This window comes from Hoplias malabaricus, chromosome 13 (genome assembly GCF_029633855.1).
Source record: "Hoplias malabaricus isolate fHopMal1 chromosome 13, fHopMal1.hap1, whole genome shotgun sequence".
In the NCBI taxonomy this organism is placed as follows: domain Eukaryota; kingdom Metazoa; phylum Chordata; class Actinopteri; order Characiformes; family Erythrinidae; genus Hoplias; species Hoplias malabaricus.
In genome coordinates this window covers 20,932,717-20,955,897 of record NC_089812.1, presented here as the reverse complement: position 1 = coordinate 20,955,897, position 23,181 = coordinate 20,932,717, and the positions used below count along the sequence as shown (strand labels likewise).

The following is a 23,181-nucleotide window of genomic DNA, read 5'->3' as shown; positions in this document are numbered from 1 at the left end:
TAACAAATGATCTTCTTCTTGCCTCTGATCAAGGCCACGTATCCCTGTTGGTGCTTCTTGACCTAAGCGCAGCCTTCGATACAATAGACCACAATATTCTCATAGAAAGGTTAGAAAACATGGTTGGAATCACAGGGACAGCCCTATTATGGTTCAAATCTTACTTAACGGAACGTTATCAATTCGTAAAAGTAAACAATCTAAATTCAAATTATTCTAAAGTAAGATTTGGAATTCCACAAGGCTCTATTTTAGGACCATTATTATTTACATTATACATGTTACCGCTAGGCACAGTTATAAGAAACCATGACATTAACTTTCACTGTTACGCAGATGACACACAATTGTATATTTCAGCCAAGCCCGATGACAAACACAGATTAAAGAAAATAGAGGACTGTGTAAAAGACGTGAAAGGCTGGATGTTGCGTAACTTCCTCCTTCTAAACAGCAACAAAACAGAGGTCCTGCTTTTGGGTCCAAAAGTGACAAGAAATAAATTATCAGATTTAATTTTAGATCTAGCTAACTTTCCAGTTAAACCTGGTTCAGCAGCAAAAAATCTTGGTGTCATAATTGACCCGGATTTATCATTTGATCAACACATAGGTAGTATCACTAGGACAGCTTTTTTACATCTTCGCAATATTGCTAAGATTAGAAATGCCTTATCCCTCCAGGACGCAGAAACATTAGTACATGCCTTTATTACTTCAAGGCTTGACTACTGTAACGCACTACTGTCAGGATGCACCAGCAGCAATTTAAGAAAACTTCAACTAGTTCAAAATGCTGCAGCTAGGGTCCTCACTAAAACTAGAAAATTTGAACATATCAGCCCAGTTTTATCATCACTTCATTGGCTGCCTGTTAAATTCCGCATTGACTACAAAATTTTGTTATTAACATATAAAGCTCTACATGGGCTTGCTCCTGAATATCTTCAAGATACAATTTCCTATTATGAGCCTCCACGTTCACTCAGATCACAGAATACTGGATTTTTAAATGTTCCCAGAATTCAGAAGGCCTCAGCTGGGGGAAGAGCCTTTTCTTATAAAGCCCCCCAACTCTGGAATGATCTTCCAAAAAATGTTCGGGACTCAGACACAGTCGCAATCTTCAAATGTAGGCTAAAAACTCATTTGTTTAGTTTATCATTTGGTAGCTAATGCTCCCCCATAGATAAAGGCGGCAGATCCGGGGGGTCCATGGACACAGGGAATTATAGTATACTGAGACGCTGGTGCTGTCGTCCCGCCGCTTCTCGCGATCACTCAGGTTTGTTGACGGTGGAGCGGAGGGATGCCAGTGTTTCAGGATGCTCCCGTGTCTGTGTGTCCTTCTGGTTCTCTCCTTTTAGTTAATGCTGTCATAGTCAGATCTGCCGGAGTCATTAGCCACACTCTGGAAATTTTCATATTTTCTACTTTACAAACACAAAACAGTTCAAAACTAATTCCATCCCTTTACATCTTTCCGAGTAAACGACTGCCCACCTGTCTGTCTGGACACTGATGGATGACTGTCGAGATCCTCCTCCACGCTTCAGACCAGCTGCCCACGCTCCAGCAACCACCAAGTGCCTTGAAGCTGTCCCTACACTGAAGTTCTCATGGACTACTAACTATCATCACCAGTAGATTGACCAGAGGAGGATGGGTCACCCCTTGTGAGCCTTGGTTCCTCCCAAGGTTTCTTCCTCAGCTGGGGGAGTTTTTCCTTGCCACTGTCGCCCCTGGCTTGCTCACTTGAGGGTTTTACATTTGTCTTTACATTTCATGTCAAATCTTGTCTTACTGGAATTCTGTGAAGCTGCTTTGTGACAACATCAGTTGTGAAAAGCGCTATATAAATAAATTTGATTTGATTTGATTTGATTTGGTTTGACACCCCTGGGAAATGAGGCAGGGGTGGAGTGAAGGAACAGTTCTTTATTTTACCTCAATATCCAAGGCTGATGAGCCCTTGAGCTGTGTGTCTGGTGTACAAAAGAGCTTGTGGAAATGTACTCACAGCCAGGACGGGGTCTGTGCAGGGAACGGCCCCAAAATCTCCACCTCCTCTTCACTGGACTGACAGCAGCTACATTCCCAGCACCACTGCCAGCAGGACTGGCACGACCAGCGACAGAGCAGCAAGTCAGACAGTCTGGACAGAAGTCCCTGCACAGGAACACAACAAACACAGAACCAAACACACACACACACACACACACACACACACACATTATTTATTGATTATATACACACACATTACTTAGTGATTATATACAAACACTCCCACACACATTCACACACCTGCACAGAAAACACAACCCCCAATGGCATATATATTGTTCCCAGCCTGCACACTTATGTGGGGTCCAAACGGGCAGACCAGCAAGTTTTGTCCACTGTTTAACTGTTGGCCGCACATGTGGATGCCCTCCAGGGTCAGTGATAGGGTTGCAAAATTCTGGGAATTTCCATAGTTGGGAAATTCACTATGGGGTTTAATGAGTAATTAATGGGAATAAAATGGGAATATTCAAAGCTAAAGGTGAGAAACTTGCATATAGTTTGTAAAAAATATACTGAAGCATAATCTTGGCTAAAATAATTAGATATGATTCCAAATAGTTGAATAGCAAAGCTCCTCACATTACACACTGAAGGGCTGCTGAGACCACACCCCTGAACTGTTCATTCCTCCATCACAGCTACAGCATGAGTCTAGATGATTTCTAGAAACCTGACACTCACCTACTTAAGCACAGATTTGGAACAAAGCACTACCTAACGTCAGGTAAGTTTTGACAAGGTTCATACTTTTATTGACAGTAAAAGCATTGAAAAGTTTAAGCAACTGTTAAATCAATGTGTAATTCAATGGTTGCTTGCTACCTGCTAAATCAGAAAAGCTTAGTGAGCAATTACATTTAAGAGACTTATTTACCAAGGCTAGCACGCTAGCAATACGCTAGCTTACCAATGTTAGCATAGGCTAGCTACCTATATTTTTTGCCTCAGTGGGTTTTTGTAACCAAGTATTAAAACTTATTCCATATTTATTTACCCTTTTGAAGACCATTAGCTTTAGTGTTTTAACACTTCGTCGTTTATTCAATAGATAAATGACACATGCACCAACTATGACATCACAGGTGTCAGTTATTATTTGTATTGTTATGGCTTCATGTCGCTGTCGACAAAAAATGGTACATCCATGACAGCGTATGATATATTTCCCTTAAATTATCCAATATTTCCTATTAATTCCAACAATTCCCGAAGGTTCACAAAATTTCCATGGAAAGTTTACATTTTGGAATATTTCCAAAGTTCCCATGGAAAATTACCATAATAATAAATTAATAAATTAACTAATAAATGTTTAGTCAGTGGAATAGTCAGTAGTTGACCAGTGGGGTTTGGCAGAAGTAGGGTGGCAGGGCCACCTCCCCTAGTCGCCAGCTCTGAATCTGACTCACAGAAACTTGCACAGAACATCCAGGAAAAACTGTGCACTTGAACTCACACATAGGGCATTAACCATGGCTGACTGGGTGGGCCACCTGTGGCTAGGCCTCTGGGTTTGTACTTAGTTCAACAGGTTCTCTTTAGCAACCACAGTAACAGCCTCTTTCTGGATAACTTAAGACCCCTGCTAATAAAACAACATGCTCAGTCCCAATCCAGACACCCCTCTGGCAAAAATGATTCTCCTTATTACTAACCAACAAGCTTGATAGTCAGGATCAGGTCTGTAAAGTGATGAAAACACTATAATGAACAAAGCATGGGGTTACCAGAGTGATATTAGCCCACTTTAGCCAACTGAACAGCGTGTATAACAGCAGACCACCTCAGCAGGAGGGACAGTAACAGGCACCAAACTGTCACTGTAAGTAAGCTGCCTGAAAGCCATTTGGGCCATTTGTAAAGGCATAATTTGAAACGTGGTAAGGGGCAGTGGATCTTGAGGGAGGAGACAGTGCTGTTCCTTCAATCCCCTGTCACCATATGTTCTGCCAGTTCTAAGTATCGGTCTAGCAACCTTGCACTCCCATGCCCCCTAATCTTACCCAGACCACAACTGCCCCTAAAATGTTCACCACTCCCTGCTCATCTGATCTTCAAAGCAGTGTAAGAATGTGATAAGCTTCAAGTCCCAAGGAGCCCAAGCTTGAGATTGCTTTTGTTCTTAAAGGCTCCCAGTAGAGCAGAGACAGACATCCACAATCCTCTTCATATATCCTCCGTCTAGAAGTGTATGAGTCATGGGCTTCGCTCCGGCACGACTCATGCCCTTGTGGCCCCAAATCTCACACTCTATTTAGCGCCCTCACACTTTGGCAGTGGAACAAGCAGCTTAGGAGCCTGGGGAGGAAATAAAGAAGATCTCAAACATGATGGTCCCGCAGCAGAGACAGTCACGACACTGCGGGTTCGGACCAGAGAGACGCCGTGACGCATCCCAGCCAGATGATGTCACGTTCAAGAGAGGAACTTATTTTCCGCTTGATTTCGGCTGAGTGACTCCCGTCAAAGAGAGGGGGGAGGATGATGAGGGAGATGATTACTACCCCCCCACAAACAAAAATGCAGAAAGACCTCTCACACCCCTGGGGGGTCAGATTACAGGTCTGTGCCTCCTCCATAATTAATGATTAAAAACAAGATGCTGATGGGGAAAACAGAGGAAATGAAAATAGAGGAAGAGGCAGTGAGTTGAAAGAGAAAACACTTTTAAATGCTTCAGTGCGTACATCTTTTACACTATCTGTACATTGCTTCTGCATCTAAGCCTGTGATGCTTGAAAGATCATGTAAAAATAGTGCTCAGACTAGTGATTATCTTCTGCAGAATCATCAGACTGCTCTGTCCTTTTTAGTAATATAGTAACCCAATTGTTACAAAGTGGGATTTCTTTATTATTTTACTGTGTATATTCTGCATGACACATTTTTAAAGTGCAACACCAGTCAGCCCTGTTCAGAACGCCCGCTTTCAGCACCTGTTCCTTTAAATTTTTTAATCTTTTAAATGATAATGAGCCGCTCGCTGTTCACCCTGACCATTTTTGCTCGGTTCTTTCTCCTCCATTCTTATTTCTCTGCGCTCGTTGTGTCTGTTTTGCTGCATTTAACCTCGTCTTTGTGCTCACACATAAACACGGGTCCAGCGCTGTGGTTGGACAGACTCAAAAGAGGAGGCAGGGTGATTCTAAAGTCTCTGCACTTGACGTCAGAAGTGAAGTAGAATCAGAACGGCTCGTTTTATCCCATGTTTTCTGACAGCGCAACAGAAACTGTTTAAGTGTTCTTAATGAATTATTTGTGGGGTCATGCACTTTTCTTCATAAAACAATGTCCCTCTCATCCCCCTCAACATTTTCAAAAGTTCGCATATAATTTGGCTGGTTGTTGTGATGTAAAATTCAGCCCACGGTGTAGGGAGGGAAAGTTCTTTGGCACAATACATAACACATGCACTGTGTCTTTGGCCCAAAACAACAGTCTCTCGCGGCATCCGTACAGCTGCCGTTTTTATTTTTGTGTGAAAGACAAATACAGACAATTCAATAAAACAATAAAAAGCTATTATTTTTTACTCCCTGATGCTGCGGGTCACTGCCAAGTGTAACATGGGGTCTCACTGATGTTTCACAATGTTTTTGGCCGTGCCCCAAAGACAGGGACATCATGCCACATGACTATAACCAAAGGCTAAACAGAGATTCCTAACACACGTGACACTCCCAGATCTTGTTTTGTTTAAATCTTTCCCTTGAGTTTCCCTGTAACGTCCCCTGGTTCTTGTGTTTGCTTGGTTAGAGACCAAAAGAGTACCAAACCTGCACAGTGGCATGGACATAGTCACACTAAGTAAATAAGCTCTTAAATAAAGAGCACATGCGTGTGTTAAGTTTTGGTTTTGTTTCCTGCTTACCTCATTGACGGGTTCCAACTGTCCTTTTTACCGGGGGAAGAAAGCAGAGGAGCAGAGGTCAGCAGCGGGCAGGAGAGCAGACAAGCAAAGAAAACCAAAGAGTTTAGCGGGACAAACATCACACAACAATAAAAGACATTTCATTACACACAACCCTTCCTTTCAGGATAACTGAGAGACACAGCTGTATTGCAATTACAGGAGCACTTTTAGATGTACAATTGCAGAGTGTAGTCCATCTGTTTCTCTGCATACTTTCACCCAGGTCTTCAGCGCTCAGGACCCCCACAGAGCAGGTGTGATGTGGTGGTGGATCATTTTCAGTGCTGCAGTGACACTGATGTGGTGGTGGTGGTGTGTTAGTGTGTGTTGTGCTGGTGCGAGTGGATCAGACACATCAGTGCTGCTGAAGTTTTTAAACCCCTCAGTGTCACTGCTGGACTGAGAATAGTCCACCGACCAAAAACATCCAGCCGACAGGGTCCTGTGTCACTGATGAAGGACTAGAGGACGACCGACACACACTGTGAAGATCCTGCCTCTAAGTTAGATGTGTCTTATAGACTGGACAGTGAGTGGAGACTCTGTAGATTGATAGATAATTAATCCACAGATTTATTTTGTCATGATGCTGAAACCTTTAAAGTGAGCTGTTGCATTCTGTGCTCTGACCAAGGTCCCCTCAATTAAAATCCTAACATTCAATAGAAGGCTGGAGCCTGTGACCTTACACAAGGAGCAGATGAAGCTCTAGATTTCCCCTGAGAACAACCTGAAGCAATAGGTCAGTGGGTGAACATTGATGGCTGGGCTCATATTTCTCTCTACTGCTCTGTGGTGACAGCTAACAAATCATCGTCCAATATCTCACTACAGCTACAGCTTCCTGTCTTTTCCTGAACAAGCGATCCCCCCCTCTCTCTCTGTCTCTCTCTCTTTCTCTCTCTCCTTCTCTCTGTCTCTCTCTCCTTATCCTCTTTCTCTCTCCCTCTCTCCTTCTCCTCTTTCTCTCTCTCTCTCTCTCTCTCTCTCTCTCTCTCTCTCTCTCTCTCTCTGCATGCAGCCCTTTGCCCCTGTGTCTCTCTCCATCAGCGGCCTGATGTTGTCTGAGCAATTAGCTCTGGCTGTAACCATGGTAACAGTGATACAGCCCTGCTGCAGCTGGAGCAGGCGTGACACAGCGGGTCAGAAACACACTCAGCACACACACACACACACACACACAGACACACAGAGAGAGCTTGGGCAGCACATGACCATCACATATGAAAACATTATACTACACACACACACAGCTTCGGCAGCACATGGCCTTCGCACGTAAAAACACTACAGTACACCACACACACACACACACACGCACACACACTGGTCTCATCACTGATACAAAATAACATTCAGTGGATTTCAATCCAAAATGCACCATAGACCATTTTAACATGAGAAACATCAATGTTGTATCATGAGATATATTACTATATATATACTTTTATTATTCATATTTTATTATTATATTTTCTCATTAAAATATATAGGTTATAGATACCAGCAATGTGTGGACTCATATTTGGAAAAAAAAATCCTTCAACACAAATCAAATAAAAACCACACCCATAAACATACATCCTTATTAACATGCTATAATAATAATAATAATAATAATAATAATAATAAAAATAATAAAATTCCCACATCATAATTCTCTCTTATCTTCTGCAATAAAACACTTTAAATTTCAGGTGAAAACAATGTGGTTGAAACTTGTTGTTGTTGTGATGTCACAAAATAATGCTCTGTGTGCCACCTGTGCTGAGTAACACAGTAAAGCTCTACCCTGACTGCTTTTTGAATATGTGCAGCTGAAACTGGGTCGATGGGAATACAGGACAGACTTTGGGACAGAGAAGCACATGCATCTAATGAGTGGACATCAGAGGAAATAATAATGGAAAAGCATGGAAAAAATATGAATCCTTCATAATTAAATCGGAAGGTTAAGTGTGACTTATGACCTACAATCAGTCTGGTGTTTTTCTTTACTGTGCATTTGCTCGTTTAAATGTAAGCATGGTAATATTGTATCTGAAAAGAAATGTCAGTAACTTAAATGTAGATGGTATTTTGGAACAGCATCTGTTTTTCCCTGTGTCTGAGAGCATAAAATCACATAAAAATAAGTGTAGAAACAAAGTATTATAAATCTTAGTCCTGTTACAATCATCCTTTCAGATTCTCTGTGCTCTGTGTGGCTTCCACTGTTTGCACAATTTGTAAGTCACTCTGGAAAAGATTTAGTGCATACAATTAAAAACGCAAGTGGTTACACTTTAAACATACACACTGAGCTGGTAACACGTGTGTGTGTGTGTGTGTGTGTGTGTGTGAGAGAGAGAGAGAGAGAGAGAGAGAGAGAGAGAGAGAGAGAGAGAGAGAGAGTGAGATAAATCTAATATAGGTGTGTGTGTGGCAGTAGTTACTGAGGCTTACCTGTGTGTACGCCATCCTTTCCTCAGTCTCTTCCCACCTTTTCACTTCCTTTCCACAGGACCATACTGCTGCCCAGCTCCAGTTTCACTTCGGATATAAACAACTAGAAAACAAAAACAAGGATTTTATAGTAAACAGAAACAAAGCACAAGCATGAAATCTCCCAGTGTGAATGAAGTAGACTGGTAGTAAACCGTCCATCCTTACAAAATGATTCTCCAAGGATGATGATGATGATGATGATGATGATGACGACCACCACAGACACCTGTTTCTCTCTCTCTCTCTCTCTCTCTCTCTCTCTCTCTCTCTCTCTCTCCCTTAACTAACCCCCTCCTCCCTATCAGCATCTCCAACCCCACCCACTCTGATGCTCCTAATCTTCCTCTTTCTCCATCTCTCTCTCTCTCTCTCTCTCTCTCCCTGTCTCTCTCTCTCTCTCTCTCTCTCTCTCTCTCTCTCTCTCTATCTCTCTCTCTCTCTGTCTCTCTCTCTCTCTTGTGCGAGGTACCAGGCAGTGATTTTTCTGTCCCTGGAGAAATCAGACCCCCCCTGCCTTCAACCCCCACCCCACACACACACACCCTCCCTTGCTCCTCTCGGCACAAAATGACTCATCCAGGTTTACAGGAGCACAGATGGATGTCACATTCTGCCCCTTGCCTCCCCTCTCTGCCTCCTCCTGCTCTCTGTTTTACAACATCTTGCGGCTGTGCGGCCACTTGTTGTTTCCCGCTGAGAGGGAAGCGGCTCAATGCTGACAAGACACAGACAGCCAGCCAGGGGAAGGGGCTAATTGCTGCCAAGGCAACGTTAAACAGAGAGTTTACGAGAGGCAGCCTGTGAGGCCACCTGCTGCTACTACTGCTCCACGCATTCACCAGAATGTATTTTTGCTGTAGTGGGGTTTTATGATGTCTTCCTGAGTGACTGTAGCTAAACCACAATGCTCTATGGTTTCAAGCAGTTCCTTCACTCTGCATAATCATATTAATATGGATCTATGGCTAATAAACAGATACAGGCTTTACATACATCAGGCTGTGTATTTTACTTTTTTTCCCTGCAAAATACTTTGATTTGACAAGCTTCTACTGATGTCTGGTTCCTATCACCACCACTGTGGGCAATTTTAATTGGGAAAGTTTCTAGCTAACGCAGCATTGTGCATCAATGTTTTTTGGTAATTTTACTTATGGAGCCACCCTGCAAGCTGAAATACTGGCTCTATAAGTGTGTGACTTGAGAAACCATATCTGTTTGAATCTGTGTTACTTCACTCATGATGTCTTCTAGCATATTAACACCACACAGACATGTCCACAAGGTTTAACACTGGAATTTCAATGGAGGGAGTCTTAAATGGTACCCTTTTAAAGTCACATATGCAGTTACATTAGCATTATCTAAGATTCGCTGTTACAATATAAAGAGGTTAACACCTAACAAAACGTTCAATTTTTAAAGATTTTTATAGTCCAAGTCCATCATTTTTTAAAAAAATATATAAATAAATAAAATATTTTGGTAAGTTACCTCAGTAAGGAACTCTACTAGTAGAGCTTTGGCTAAGCTAAGCTAACTCAATTCACAATCAAATGCTATGCTAGGTCACTATCAGCAAACATCTTGTGGCTAACACACTTTAAGGTGTCCACATTATTAGACGTAGTGGGACTTAGGCAGGCTGCAGATATCTATGAAACCCTTGTGTGCTCATAGTGGGTTTGAGTTAATTTAGAGAAGTAGGTTTCTCTATGAGCCTACGCTGGAGTTTTAGGGCCATGGCATTGAAAAAAAACAGGATTCTGAGAATAATGTCAGAATAATTCTGAGAAAAAAAGGTCAATATAATTCAGAGAATAAAGTCAGAATATTTAGAGAGGCACGGTTTGGGTTAGCAGTCAGTGAAGTGAACAGAATTATTTATTAAATGCATTCACACGACATGACAACTAACCCCCATCAGTGCGGCCCCTTACTGTGACGTGTACGGCTTTAGTTTATTGCACGAGTCTGAGCCGTAACACAATGGAGCCTCGTGGACACACTGTAGTTCCTCTGCCTCCGGATCCATCATTTTCTTGATCATTAAATGTATTCTGTGAAAGTACATGCCCTCTTCTGAATAAACGGATTCTTGCACCGATTCAGGGTTTAAACACTAATCACACTCTGCAGCTAAGTGACTGTGTATGCCTACTAAAGCAATTGAGCACTGACAAAAGATTGTTTCTTTCTTTAAACAGTTATTTCTGACATAAAAATCACAGTAAGCCATGGGTTTCCTCCCCTAGGGCTACAGCCATATATATTTTTATCATCGCTGTTGGAACAAAATCTGCAAAAACACAGTGAAACCTACCACATACACTGTGAGAACATTTAATGAGTGTTCAACAGAACTGATGCAAAATTCCTTTATTACATTTTCTTACACTACAATTTACTGTGATGGACTGGTGCCCCCTCCATTGTGTGTTCCCACCTTGCACCCAGTGATTTCGGGTAGGCTCCGGACCCACCATGACTCTGAACTGGATAAAGGTTATAGACAATGAATGAATAAATGAATGTAAATGCAAGGTTCTGTCCTGTCTGAGATAGGATACGTTTCACTGTGAAGAACAAATCTCTGTTTTATTTGTTTTCATGCATTATGGGGCTATTACACAGACATCCATTCTTTTTCCCCTTAATTTATCCAAACCTTAACCCTAACCATAACTCTAATCCTAAAATTAAAAATTAATCTTAACACTAACCTTACACTAAGCTTAACCCTAATCCTAACCATTAAAACACATCTTTACATTACAATTCAAGTGTGTAAATTGATTTTGTTGCTCACTTTATACACACTCACACACACACAAAGTAGTAAAGCAGAATACTTGAAAGATTGGGGAAACCTTAGATGTCAGGTAAAGGAACTGTGCGCAGTGTGTATGTGTGAGATGAATGCCTGAACTTAGTTCATTGGTTACCTGAGTAGGTGAGCTGCAACCAACTAATGTGAAGCTTTCTGTGAAGACAGCGGGGGCTCATGACGTCGTGTCAACTGTGTGAACTTATGGTTCAGTTGAGAACATTGTTATAGGTTCTGCCAAGGGTTCTTTGTGCAATGGCAACTTTTTTAAAAAGAACCCCTTTTGCTAAACAACCTATCACACGATGATTCTTTACAGCACAGCTCCCCAGACTAGTATGCTCTGGGCCGTGGAGCAGTTGAACTGCATTCTCTGGAGTGAGGAGGCACGGTACTGAAGCAGTGAAGGTGGTTCTCCTTGTTGGATGCAGCTGGACTGGACAAGACTAGACAAGTGGATTTCTACAAATTTGGCCGTATGCTGCAGTCCCATTCTCATCTCCAGGAACCTGAGGAAATGAAACTCTGTGGGAGGAACCTAAGATTGTACTGACCCCTAGTGGCCTCAGCAGCGCAAGACAGCAAGAACATAATACAGTAGATATGTCATAAAATATCAGAATTATAAACATGTTGGACAGTGGTCAGTTAAGCCTGTCATATGAGTATTTAATACTGACCGGTGCTGATGTAAACAAACATAAGCCTCTGGTGCCACCCACACTTTCAGCCCAACCCTAATCCAATGCGGTCATCCACAGCTTCACCACAGGGGCTTGACCTCCAAGGTAACCTTGATTGACAGGTAAGTGCATAAATTAAGCGCTTATTAGGAAGGATGAGGTAACGTCCAGCAGCCAGTGGGTGCACCCTGCCCTCCACACTGTAATCCAGACGGCCACATCACTCTAAACAAGAGGCTCCATAAACACAGCACATAACCTGATTACACAGAGGAGCAGCCAGCAGACTGTTGACCCACCACACACAATATTACTCTGACCAGGTCCAGCCCAGAGACTCGGTTACATCAGGAGTGAAGACGATGAGGGTGGTCCTGGTTCTATTCCTGTACATTTGTGATGCATGTGGTCAGTAATGCACACACAGCTCCATAGGAAATAAATCTGTAAAATTGTTCTTGCTCATGTTCTTAAGCAGCTGCACATGAGCTTATGCTCTGCATAGTTAATAGCAAGCATGGACAAGAGGGAAATAAAGTTATCAGACTGCTTATATAACATTTCAGTAGGGTATCATGAAGGGTTTTGTCCCCTGCTGCGAAAGTTACGGCTTCTACACTTCTGGTAAAGCTTTACACTAGTTTAAAAAGTCAAGGGCCAAGGCTGGATCCTTGTGGGACATCATTCATTTGCAGTGTCCTACAAGGATTAATCCATGGGCCTCTATTGTTTAATCTTTACGTTACCACTAGGGCAACTCTTAAAAATAACAAAATAGCCTAAAATTTAGCTATGTTCTGTAACTGTAGGCGAAACCCAAGATCTAAAATACCAAATCCTAAAGGAACACTAAAAGAGCAAAGAAAGGCCATGGCTCATCTTAACTTCAGAGCTCCAAAGACTAAAAGCCCAAGTCAGATTAGGATGTTTGACTTATCCCATCACAACAAATATTAATCCTGTGACTCCAGTCAATTGAAGAGATATACTCCTCTATATATTTGCGTATTTTCACTGCCGACATTATAATTGTACTACCATACTGGTTTACACAGTTTACGCTGGTTAACTGCAATACATTCATCACACTGATTTTTCTATTTTATATTCTATTTTATGTTATACTTCCACTTGTTATTTTAAATTCTATTATATACATAATCTATAATCTGTAATATATATATATTCTATATATATATTTTTTGTTGTCATTATCTTATTTGATGTATATATATGTATATAAAATTTCTTTTATAATTTCAAGAAGACAGTCCAAATATTACATCTCATGACCAGATGTAATTCAGGCATTGTCTCTAGCAGGCTGGAATACTGCGATCGTCTACTGGACTTTAGACAACTACAGCTTATTTAAAATGTAGCAGCTAGAATGCTTACTGGGACTGGGGGGTGTGGGGGTGTTGGTCGCAGGAGATAAATGCGAAAAATAGTTTTTTCATGTCTGGTTACTGTATTATTCATTCATTCATTCATTATCTGCAAACGCTTATCCAGTTCAGGGTGGTGGTGGGTGTAGAGCCTACCTGGAATCACTGGGAGCAAGGTGGGAATACACCCTGGAGGGGATGCCAGTTCTTCACAGGGCAACAAACACACTCACAGTCACTCACACCTATGGACACTTTTGAGTCACCAATCCACTTACCAACGTGTGTTTTTGGACTGTGGGAGGAAACCAGAGCACCTGGAGGAAACCCACGCGGACACAGGGAGAACACACCAAACTCCTCACAGTCACCCGGAGTGGGAATCGAACCCACACCCTCCAGGTCCATAGATATGTGTGACTGCGACACTACCTGCTGCCGCCCTGGTTACTGTATTAGCATAGTAAACTGTTTCTTATTTAATCTTTTTAAATATTTTATTCACTCATTCATTGTCTGTAACCCTTATCCAGTTCAGGGCGGCGGTGGGTCCGGACCCTACCCAAATCACTGGGCGCAAGACAGGAACACACCCTGGAGGGGGCGCCAGTCCTTCACAGGGCGACACACACACTCACACATTGATTTACACTTGTGGACACTTTTGAATCTCCAATCCACCCATGCTTTTTGGTGTGTGGGAGGAAACCAGAGCACCTGGAGGAAACCCATGCAGGGAGACACAGGGAGAACACACCACACTCCTCACAGACAGTCACCTGGAGCGGGACTCAAACCCACAACCTCCAGGACCCTGGAGCTGTGACAGAGACACTACCTACTGCTCCATTGTACTGCCCTGCAATGTTTTAACTATCATTTAAGTGTTTAATTCTTGTAGTGTCTTGTTTTAATGCTCTAATCTCCCGGTCCAGTTTTGTAAAGCCAAAGCCAAAAGGTGCTCTGTACATAAACTTGTTTTGTCTGAGAGCATTTTCTCCTGATGCTGGATGATTATATCATGTACAATACTCCAGCTCATCCTAAATGTATGCTTTCCAGAGAACACAGCCTCTCTAGGGGAATTCACACTCTTCTAGCTGACACTTGGCATTGGGCCTGCTGACCTATGGCTCATATGCAGTTGCTCCAGAGCTTTTCAAGCTTTCGTGAATTCTGAAACTTACTTCAAAACATGTTGAGAAACAACATAGGCTGAGCTACATTTAGGAAGATGATAGGTTTCCCAAGTCCCTCTTGCTTCACTCTCCTGCCCTGGGGGTGTGTAAGGATGTGATGGACTTTGTCGAGTGCTGTAGACTTTAACTGAATCACAAAAGACCTTTATGTGCAACCATTGGTTTGACTCACCTTTCCTCGTCTGGAATACAGGGTTGAACAGCTACTGCTAACATGAAATCTGCTCTAAACAAAGCCCTGTCGTAATGCCACACCTTCCAACCCTCTCCTTTCCTCCTGTAGACAGTAAATAAACTCTGTCATTATCCCAAACACTGCTATCCAAAATAGGGCATTTATTTAGGCCATGTATAAATACACATGCAACATTTAAATTAAGAATTAAGACTGCCACTTATTTTCAGGTGTATATACAACAGATATACAATATACAATAAACAAACACACATATAAACAGATAAAAAAAAATACATTCATTCATTTTCATGCATTCGGTACGTACAGTGCTGTACATACTGGTTTACACAGTTTACGCTGGTTAACTGCAATACATTCATCACACTGATTTTTCTATTTTATATTCTATTTTATGTTATACTTCCACTTGTTATTTTAAATTCTATTATATACATAATCTATAATCTGTAATATATATATATTCTATATATATATTTTTTGTTGTCATTATCTTATTTGATGTATATATATGTATATAAAATTTCTTTTATAATTTCAAGAAGACAGTCCAAATATTACATCTCATGACCAGATGTAATTCAGGCATTGTCTCTAGCAGGCTGGAATACTGCGATCGTCTACTGGACTTTAGACAACTACAGCTTATTTAAAATGTAGCAGCTAGAATGCTTACTGGGACTGGGGGGTGTGGGGGTGTTGGTCGCAGGAGATAAATGCGAAAAATAGTTTTTTCATGTCTGGTTACTGTATTATTCATTCATTCATTCATTATCTGCAAACGCTTATCCAGTTCAGGGTGGTGGTGGGTGTAGAGCCTACCTGGAATCACTGGGAGCAAGGTGGGAATACACCCTGGAGGGGATGCCAGTTCTTCACAGGGCAACAAACACACTCACAGTCACTCACACCTATGGACACTTTTGAGTCACCAATCCACTTACCAACGTGTGTTTTTGGACTGTGGGAGGAAACCAGAGCACCTGGAGGAAACCCACGCGGACACAGGGAGAACACACCAAACTCCTCACAGTCACCCGGAGTGGGAATCGAACCCACACCCTCCAGGTCCATAGATATGTGTGACTGCGACACTACCTGCTGCCGCCCTGGTTACTGTATTAGCATAGTAAACTGTTTCTTATTTAATCTTTTTAAATATTTTATTCACTCATTCATTGTCTGTAACCCTTATCCAGTTCAGGGCGGCGGTGGGTCCGGACCCTACCCAAATCACTGGGCGCAAGACAGGAACACACCCTGGAGGGGGCGCCAGTCCTTCACAGGGCGACACACACACTCACACATTGATTTACACTTGTGGACACTTTTGAATCTCCAATCCACCCATGCTTTTTGGTGTGTGGGAGGAAACCAGAGCACCTGGAGGAAACCCATGCAGGGAGACACAGGGAGAACACACCACACTCCTCACAGACAGTCACCTGGAGCGGGACTCAAACCCACAACCTCCAGGACCCTGGAGCTGTGACAGAGACACTACCTACTGCTCCATTGTACTGCCCTGCAATGTTTTAACTATCATTTAAGTGTTTAATTCTTGTAGTGTCTTGTTTTAATGCTCTAATCTCCCGGTCCAGTTTTGTAAAGCCAAAGCCAAAAGGTGCTCTGTACATAAACTTGTTTTGTCTGAGAGCATTTTCTCCTGATGCTGGATGATTATATCATGTACAATACTCCAGCTCATCCTAAATGTATGCTTTCCAGAGAACACAGCCTCTCTAGGGGAATTCACACTCTTCTAGCTGACACTTGGCATTGGGCCTGCTGACCTATGGCTCATATGCAGTTGCTCCAGAGCTTTTCAAGCTTTCGTGAATTCTGAAACTTACTTCAAAACATGTTGAGAAACAACATAGGCTGAGCTACATTTAGGAAGATGATAGGTTTCCCAAGTCCCTCTTGCTTCACTCTCCTGCCCTGGGGGTGTGTAAGGATGTGATGGACTTTGTCGAGTGCTGTAGACTTTAACTGAATCACAAAAGACCTTTATGTGCAACCATTGGTTTGACTCACCTTTCCTCGTCTGGAATACAGGGTTGAACAGCTACTGCTAACATGAAATCTGCTCTAAACAAAGCCCTGTCGTAATGCCACACCTTCCAACCCTCTCCTTTCCTCCTGTAGACAGTAAATAAACTCTGTCATTATCCCAAACACTGCTATCCAAAATAGGGCATTTATTTAGGCCATGTATAAATACACATGCAACATTTAAATTAAGAATTAAGACTGCCACTTATTTTCAGGTGTATATACAACAGATATACAATATACAATAAACAAACACACATATAAACAGATAAAAAAAAATACATTCATTCATTTTCATGCATTCGGTACGTACAGTGCTGTACAAAAGTTAAAAGCAAAAGTCAGTTCCAGTCAAAACAACCTTTAAATGAGACGTATTATGAAAAGCCCATCAATGCTACCACTAACAACAGCAACAGTCAGTTTTTGTGATCTGTCAAAGTCTGAAAGCTGCATGAATAGGGTGCAGACATATTGGAATAGCCCCGCCCCCTCATCTGAGTCTGTCCTATAGCGATGGACCCTCGTTTATGTGAGAGACACAGAAGAACATTTGCTAATGAGAGAAAGATGCTGCTGGTGTTCATTAAATGTGTTCTGGGATTAGTGAACTTCTGCAAAGGAGAAATAGATTTCTTCAACACGTTTTCTGCTTTTTTTGTGACAGTGAAGAAGGAATGATTAATTAGCACAGAATAATTAAAGGCTGTTTTAACTGGAAATTAAACAAATGTTCTCTGACTTAACAGTACAGAACATGGCTGTGACATCCGTGTCATAAGGGGCTTGGTGTGGATTCCTCTTTGCGTGCATGATAAATTATAGCATACTTATTTCCTTATTTCAGCTTCTCTTCCTCTTTAAAGTACCTAAAGCGACTGAACTGAAACCCTCTGCAGTTCCTCACGGAAATGGGGGCACAGTCTTAAGCAACAAAGCAACACAGCTTCAGGACTCTGATTCAGACCTTTCTGCATGACTGAAAGTCCAGGAACAGTGGGAAGCACGGATCCAGACCTGTTTCTAACGGATCAGGAGCAAAACCAAAAAGGCCCGGACCCCACAATGACAATAAAGTAATGAACTGTACAGCATGTAAAATGACAACACAGTTAACTGTCTGTAATGCAGTATACGTTGCTGTCCATAGGTCTGAGGTCATATTATGTTCTTATAATTTATTTAATTATTTAAAAATTAAATAGAAATACAGTTATGGCCTGTTGTGGTCTCAAACATTTGGACACCACCAAGTTGCACTAGAACTATCTCAATCCACTGCATTGACTGTGGTTTTCTGCGCACACAGAAACACCGCCAGCTTTGCGCTGACATTAAACCCGAACTTTATGACTGACCCCTGTCTGAGATTCCCGTCTCCTTGGCAACAGGCTGCAGAGTAGCATCTCCTGGGGACCAGGGAGTGTGCATCCGAGTACGACACAAGGCCTTGCTACTTTTTTTTTCTTTTTAATTGTTGTATTGTTAATATACAGTGTCTCAATAGAGCTGCTGTTTCTATGCAAGACACGTGTCAGATCTTGGATCTGACAATAAAGTATTATCTCTGAAAAACTCTGAAAGAGGTAAACAGACACAGTGAGTCAAACTGATCGCATCAGCCGTGTCCCCAGATGTTTCACTACACAAATCCCCAGAAGGGAACTCACAACAGGGCGTCTGTGGCCAGAAAGCCTGCAGCGCCCTATTCTCATTTGTGTCCTCGTTCGTAAGATATCACGGGCCTTATAAGCACAGAGGGAGTGTGGGAAAAGGTGATCTTGCTGTGGGTTGAACTATTCTCTAACCACAGACAACACCCCCCCCAGGAGCTATGACATCACTGACTCTGAGTCAAAACAGAGCTAACACAGTTTTTCAGCTCCTACGACAGCGGTTTCAACACTAATCCTCCATAAAATACAGCCAGTAAGACACTATAATATGCACATGGCTACGGTGCCACGTGGAGCATCGAATGCATTGCTTTAAAAAGACACAAGTACCAAAGAGAACCAATAATATCCATCTGCATAGCCGCAGATTTATGCCAACGACTTCAAGCCAGCAGATTCAGGACAGTGCACCGACATTTGTTTGAATTTTTCAGAGGCCTTGAAATGTTCTAACGCTTTTAACGATTTTTACTGTTTTAATTAATTTATCTTGTTAATTAATTGTATTTAGTGTTTCTTTTTGCATTTTGAATTATAACTGTGTATGAAAGCTACTCTATAAATGAACTTTCCTTGCATTTCCTCAGCTACTGCTAGTCTAATCAATATCTCAATCAATTTAAGTCTAGTTTCTGATATATTTGTAATAAATGTGTGTGGGTGTGACCTCATATTTAATGTTATAGATTTAAACACAATTTCATATGAACAGATACAAACATTCACATGGTAAGGATCAATTTGTTTTCAGCTAATTAAGTTATTATCTACTTACTCTTCTCTAATTTTGTAGCGTCTACAGGAGGAATTCACACAGGATCAGAACAAGCTCTGATGGCCTACTGTTGTGTGGGCTTTGTGTGTAAGAATGATATGATGAGGGATAGTTACACTTACGTATCGCATTCCTAGACCATCAAAGCACTTTACAGTCTTTGCGACATTAAGGAGTCTCCTCAGGGTGCAGCGTCCACCCTGGACCACGCAACAGCAAGCAGTTTGTACCAGTATGTTGACCACACATCAGCTAATAGCTTATAGAGTGTAATTCAAATAATACGCTGTGTGCAGAAATAAACCTACATCTAAATGATTTATATCTAAATAAACCTGTACAGATCAACATATACACAGCAGAAAATTTAACTTTTAGCTCATGAATATTTACCCGCTCTGGGACTATTAAAGGTTATTATTTATATATTATTATTTATATACTATTAAAGCCGTTCTCTTCTTCTCTGCATATGATCAACGTTACTGGCCTGAAACTGCTGGAGTGAAACTGTGGTTCTGAAGCTCTGCAGTCAGACCCTCCTCAAGAAACCTCTTTAATAGGCCTATTACCTGAAAACAAAGCAGCAGTTAGTGATGGCACTATGTCCCTAACCAGCACCAAGTTAGATTACACTGATTTGTACCAGTTAAACCAATTGTACTTCCATGCTTCATGCTTTGGATATTTGCACTGAATTCCTAAATACGCTTCCCAAAACCATGTTCCCTTTCCTTCTGAAGCACATGAGCAACGTGTGAGATATTCAGATCATTGAAGCTTTCAGTCATAAATAAACTGACTCTCAAAATAACATAATCTCTGGAAGCAATCACGATTTACTCAGCATCTATGTGCTTGCAGTGGACCCCTCGGCCGAGAGCAGTCTTCTGTGGACGGCCGAGACGAATCAGGCGATGGAGGTGAGTCCAAGAATAAGCCAGACGAGCAGAGACCAGGTCCAGAGAGGTAGCACTACAATCTGCCCACAAGTTGGATGGCGCCATCTCCTTAACCAGCTTTGGCAAAGGCATGGATTCAGGCAGGATCCCAGCCTCACCGCTGAGGAGGAGATGGCGAAGCACCCTGGCCTGGAGACTGTCCCTCAAACACCGCAGCAAGTCCTCCAGCCTGTCCACGAGGTGGCAATCGTCCCAGGCCTCGGAGGGTGTAGTTAGGAGCAGACGGAGCCAGGCGGTTTTCAGGGCATAGGAGGAGAGCACTCCTCTCCACTCCGCCCCAGCTTGCTGGTCTAAAGTCTGACCTCCTAAGTCTCGTACCTCCTTGAGCAGCTGAAGGCACTTCAGATGGCAGGAACTGGCTGGGAGTTTGCCCTTCAAGAAGCCCAGCAACCTGTGCTCCTGCCTGGGGAAGTAGACTGTCCATAAATCCTCACCTTTCTGAGATTTCTGAGCTCCAGTTGATGCGACTAGGAAGGCGTTGTCACCCAAGGGCAAAGCTGGAATCAGTCGGACACCCATGGAGATATGGCAGCACACGTAGTCTGAGCGAGGTGTGAGGTGCAGTTGGACCCGCTGGCCTTCGCAGAGGGACAAGCTGAGGGAGCATCGCTGCTCAAACGGATATCGAACAGTGGAGAGGCAGCGTTGGGATGCGGAATAGAACCAGCGGAGGACAGAATCTGGGTTTAACCTGTAGACTCCAGCAGTGCTTTTCGAATGCAAGAAGGTGTCTGTGAAAGCTCTGTGGCGCCTCGTCCATTCGGCTTTGCGTGGCGTCTCCAGAGTGACCAGTAGCGTCCCTCCTTGGGTACCAGAGTAATTGCAAGGCTCAAGTTTAAGTCCACGAGGTAGGCGCAAGGGTACCAGGATATCGAAACAGTCCGGGGAGCCCACCTTGTGCTCCTCATACGAGCTTCCGATTTGGACAAAGTCACCGCGGAAAGCCAGAGATGACTCTGGGGGTACCTCTGCCCTTCCAACCCTGACTAACTCGCTCACCAGCTTAGCCACGTGAGCTTTACTATGGCCCAGAACGTGAGGAGAAAGACGGACATGTTTCTCAAAGTGATCCTCCAGCAGTTCCCTCTTAGGCACAGCTGGTTTTCCGGCTGCATCCGGGACCCTGTGGACACCGCGCTTGGCAGTGCCTGGTGGAGACGTGCAGAACCTGATGAAGAAGTAGCAGAGTGCGAAAGCCAGCACATACTTGAACAGCGAGATGGCTCCCGGGCCTTGTTCAGAGCAGCCGTCCCCTCGCTCCTCCGAGCCTGACAGGATGAAGTGATGCAGCAGAAGCAAGGCGCTGAGAATACAAGTGACCAAAGGCCAGAAAACCCTGAGGTTTAGAGTGTAGACGCTCATCCTACTCTTTCAGTCCTAGCTTCTCAGGTTTCCCAGTGGTCGCTAGCCCATCCTTATCCAGCCGCCCAGTTCCAGCAGATGTTCTGAAGTTCTTTTGCTGTGTCTTCAGTTTTAGTTCCACCAAACAACTTCTGAGCTCTTCTCTCCCAGTGAACGTCTCTTCGTGGATGCCTCGTGGCCTCTACCACTCATTCAGGATGTTTGAAAATCCCCCTCTACTCTGGGAAGAGATGAGCGAAAGAGGAGCGCAGCCGTTGAGTGTGTGAGCTAAGAGGAAATGCCAAACTCTTGAGAGAGGAATTTCTGTTTGAAAAAAAAAAAAGAAAAAAGTGAAGTCAGAGTCACACTCCTCCCCTCACCCTTCCCCCAAGGTTTTAAAGGCACAAGCAGAGCTAAAGCGTACTGTACTTTGACACTGTTCACCAGAAGATGACTTCTTATGAAAACAATAGACACAAGGAGAACATAAGGAAAACAATGCATGAATAAATTATCTTACAATGTTTACAAATATTCCTCCCAGAAACTCATGATGGTAGATGGATTGGCCTTGTCAAACTGAGTTTGTGAAACTGTCCACAGGTTTGAGTGTATGAGTGACTGGGTGAGTGTGTGAGTGACTGGGCGAGTGTGTGAGTGACTGGGTGAGTGTGTTGTTGACTGTGTGAGTGTGTGAGTGACTGGGAGAGTGTGTGAGTGACTGGGTGAGTGTGTGAGTGACTGGGTGAGTTTGTGAAACCCTGTGAGGAACAAGGATGCTGTCGAGGAATAAATAACTCAACATATGCAAATAGTGGAAAATGGACACTGTCATATATTCAGAAATGAAATGTTAAATTAATATTAAAGGATGTTTATGCATTACTTCCAGAGTTGAGAATTAGTTATCAGTAATGACATCAGCGAGGGCATGGCCAAACAAACCTAAACAACATCTCATTGAGCAAGAGACTGTAGCCACATAACCCGTCCCTCCACACACACACACACACACACACACACACACACACACACACACACACACACACACATACACACAGCCTGTGCCCTGTGAGGTCTAGCTTGACCCTGAAGACCTAAATAAGAATGGACTTACACAGCTGTACTGACCTCTGAGGTTTTCACATGGAAATGTAGAATCTTGATCTCAGCACCGAGCACAGTTCAGTTCAACAGGAGCGATACATATTCAAACATCGGTCTCACACAGGACTTACTGCTAACACTGCAGCCCTCTGTCTGCTGTCCTTATCTGAAATTAGGCAAAACAGCCTCTCAAGAGTCCGATCTAGCTCTCTGTATCTCCTGTGGATGTGAAATGAGGCGTCTGCTTGATCAAACAAATTCAGATGTATTATATGTCCAACTGTTTGCTGACGCCCTTCATAAGGAGTGAATTCAGCTTTTTTGAGGGGCTCAGATCGATGTCACGGTTTGTATAATTTCTCTAAGAAAGCGCTTTTTATGCAACAGGATGCTATGGAGCAGCTGCACATGAGCCTAAAGCCACCCATTGTTAAGTGTACATGACCCCAGCTTTGGGCTGTGGAGCAGAGGGACTGTGTTTCGCTGCAGTAATGGAGCTCCATCCA

At 42.9% G+C, this 23,181-nt stretch overlaps 2 protein-coding genes across 2 annotated transcripts in view; both read right to left on the bottom strand.

Moving 5' to 3' along the window:
* The window catches only part of syt17 (synaptotagmin XVII), a 32,239-nt gene extending 23,520 nt beyond the window's left edge, over positions 1-8,719 (bottom strand). The window contains exons 1-4 of the mRNA XM_066642716.1: positions 8,632-8,719; positions 8,425-8,527; positions 5,938-5,955; positions 2,020-2,168 (exon numbers count right to left, since the gene is read on the bottom strand). Coding sequence (XP_066498813.1) covers positions 2,020-2,168; positions 5,938-5,955; positions 8,425-8,439 — 182 coding nt within the window. The 5' untranslated portion in view covers positions 8,440-8,527; positions 8,632-8,719. The remainder of the gene's footprint in view (positions 1-2,019; positions 2,169-5,937; positions 5,956-8,424; positions 8,528-8,631) is intronic.
* Positions 8,720-20,028: 11,309 nt separating this feature from the next.
* On the bottom strand, positions 20,029-21,750 carry LOC136665072 (inositol 1,4,5-trisphosphate receptor-interacting protein-like 2). Its single transcript, XM_066642627.1, has one exon. It carries the CDS (start codon positions 21,587-21,589, stop codon positions 20,105-20,107), a length of 1,485 nt encoding a protein of 494 aa, XP_066498724.1. The 5' UTR covers positions 21,590-21,750; the 3' UTR covers positions 20,029-20,104.
* Between the last annotated feature and the right edge of the window lie 1,431 nt (positions 21,751-23,181).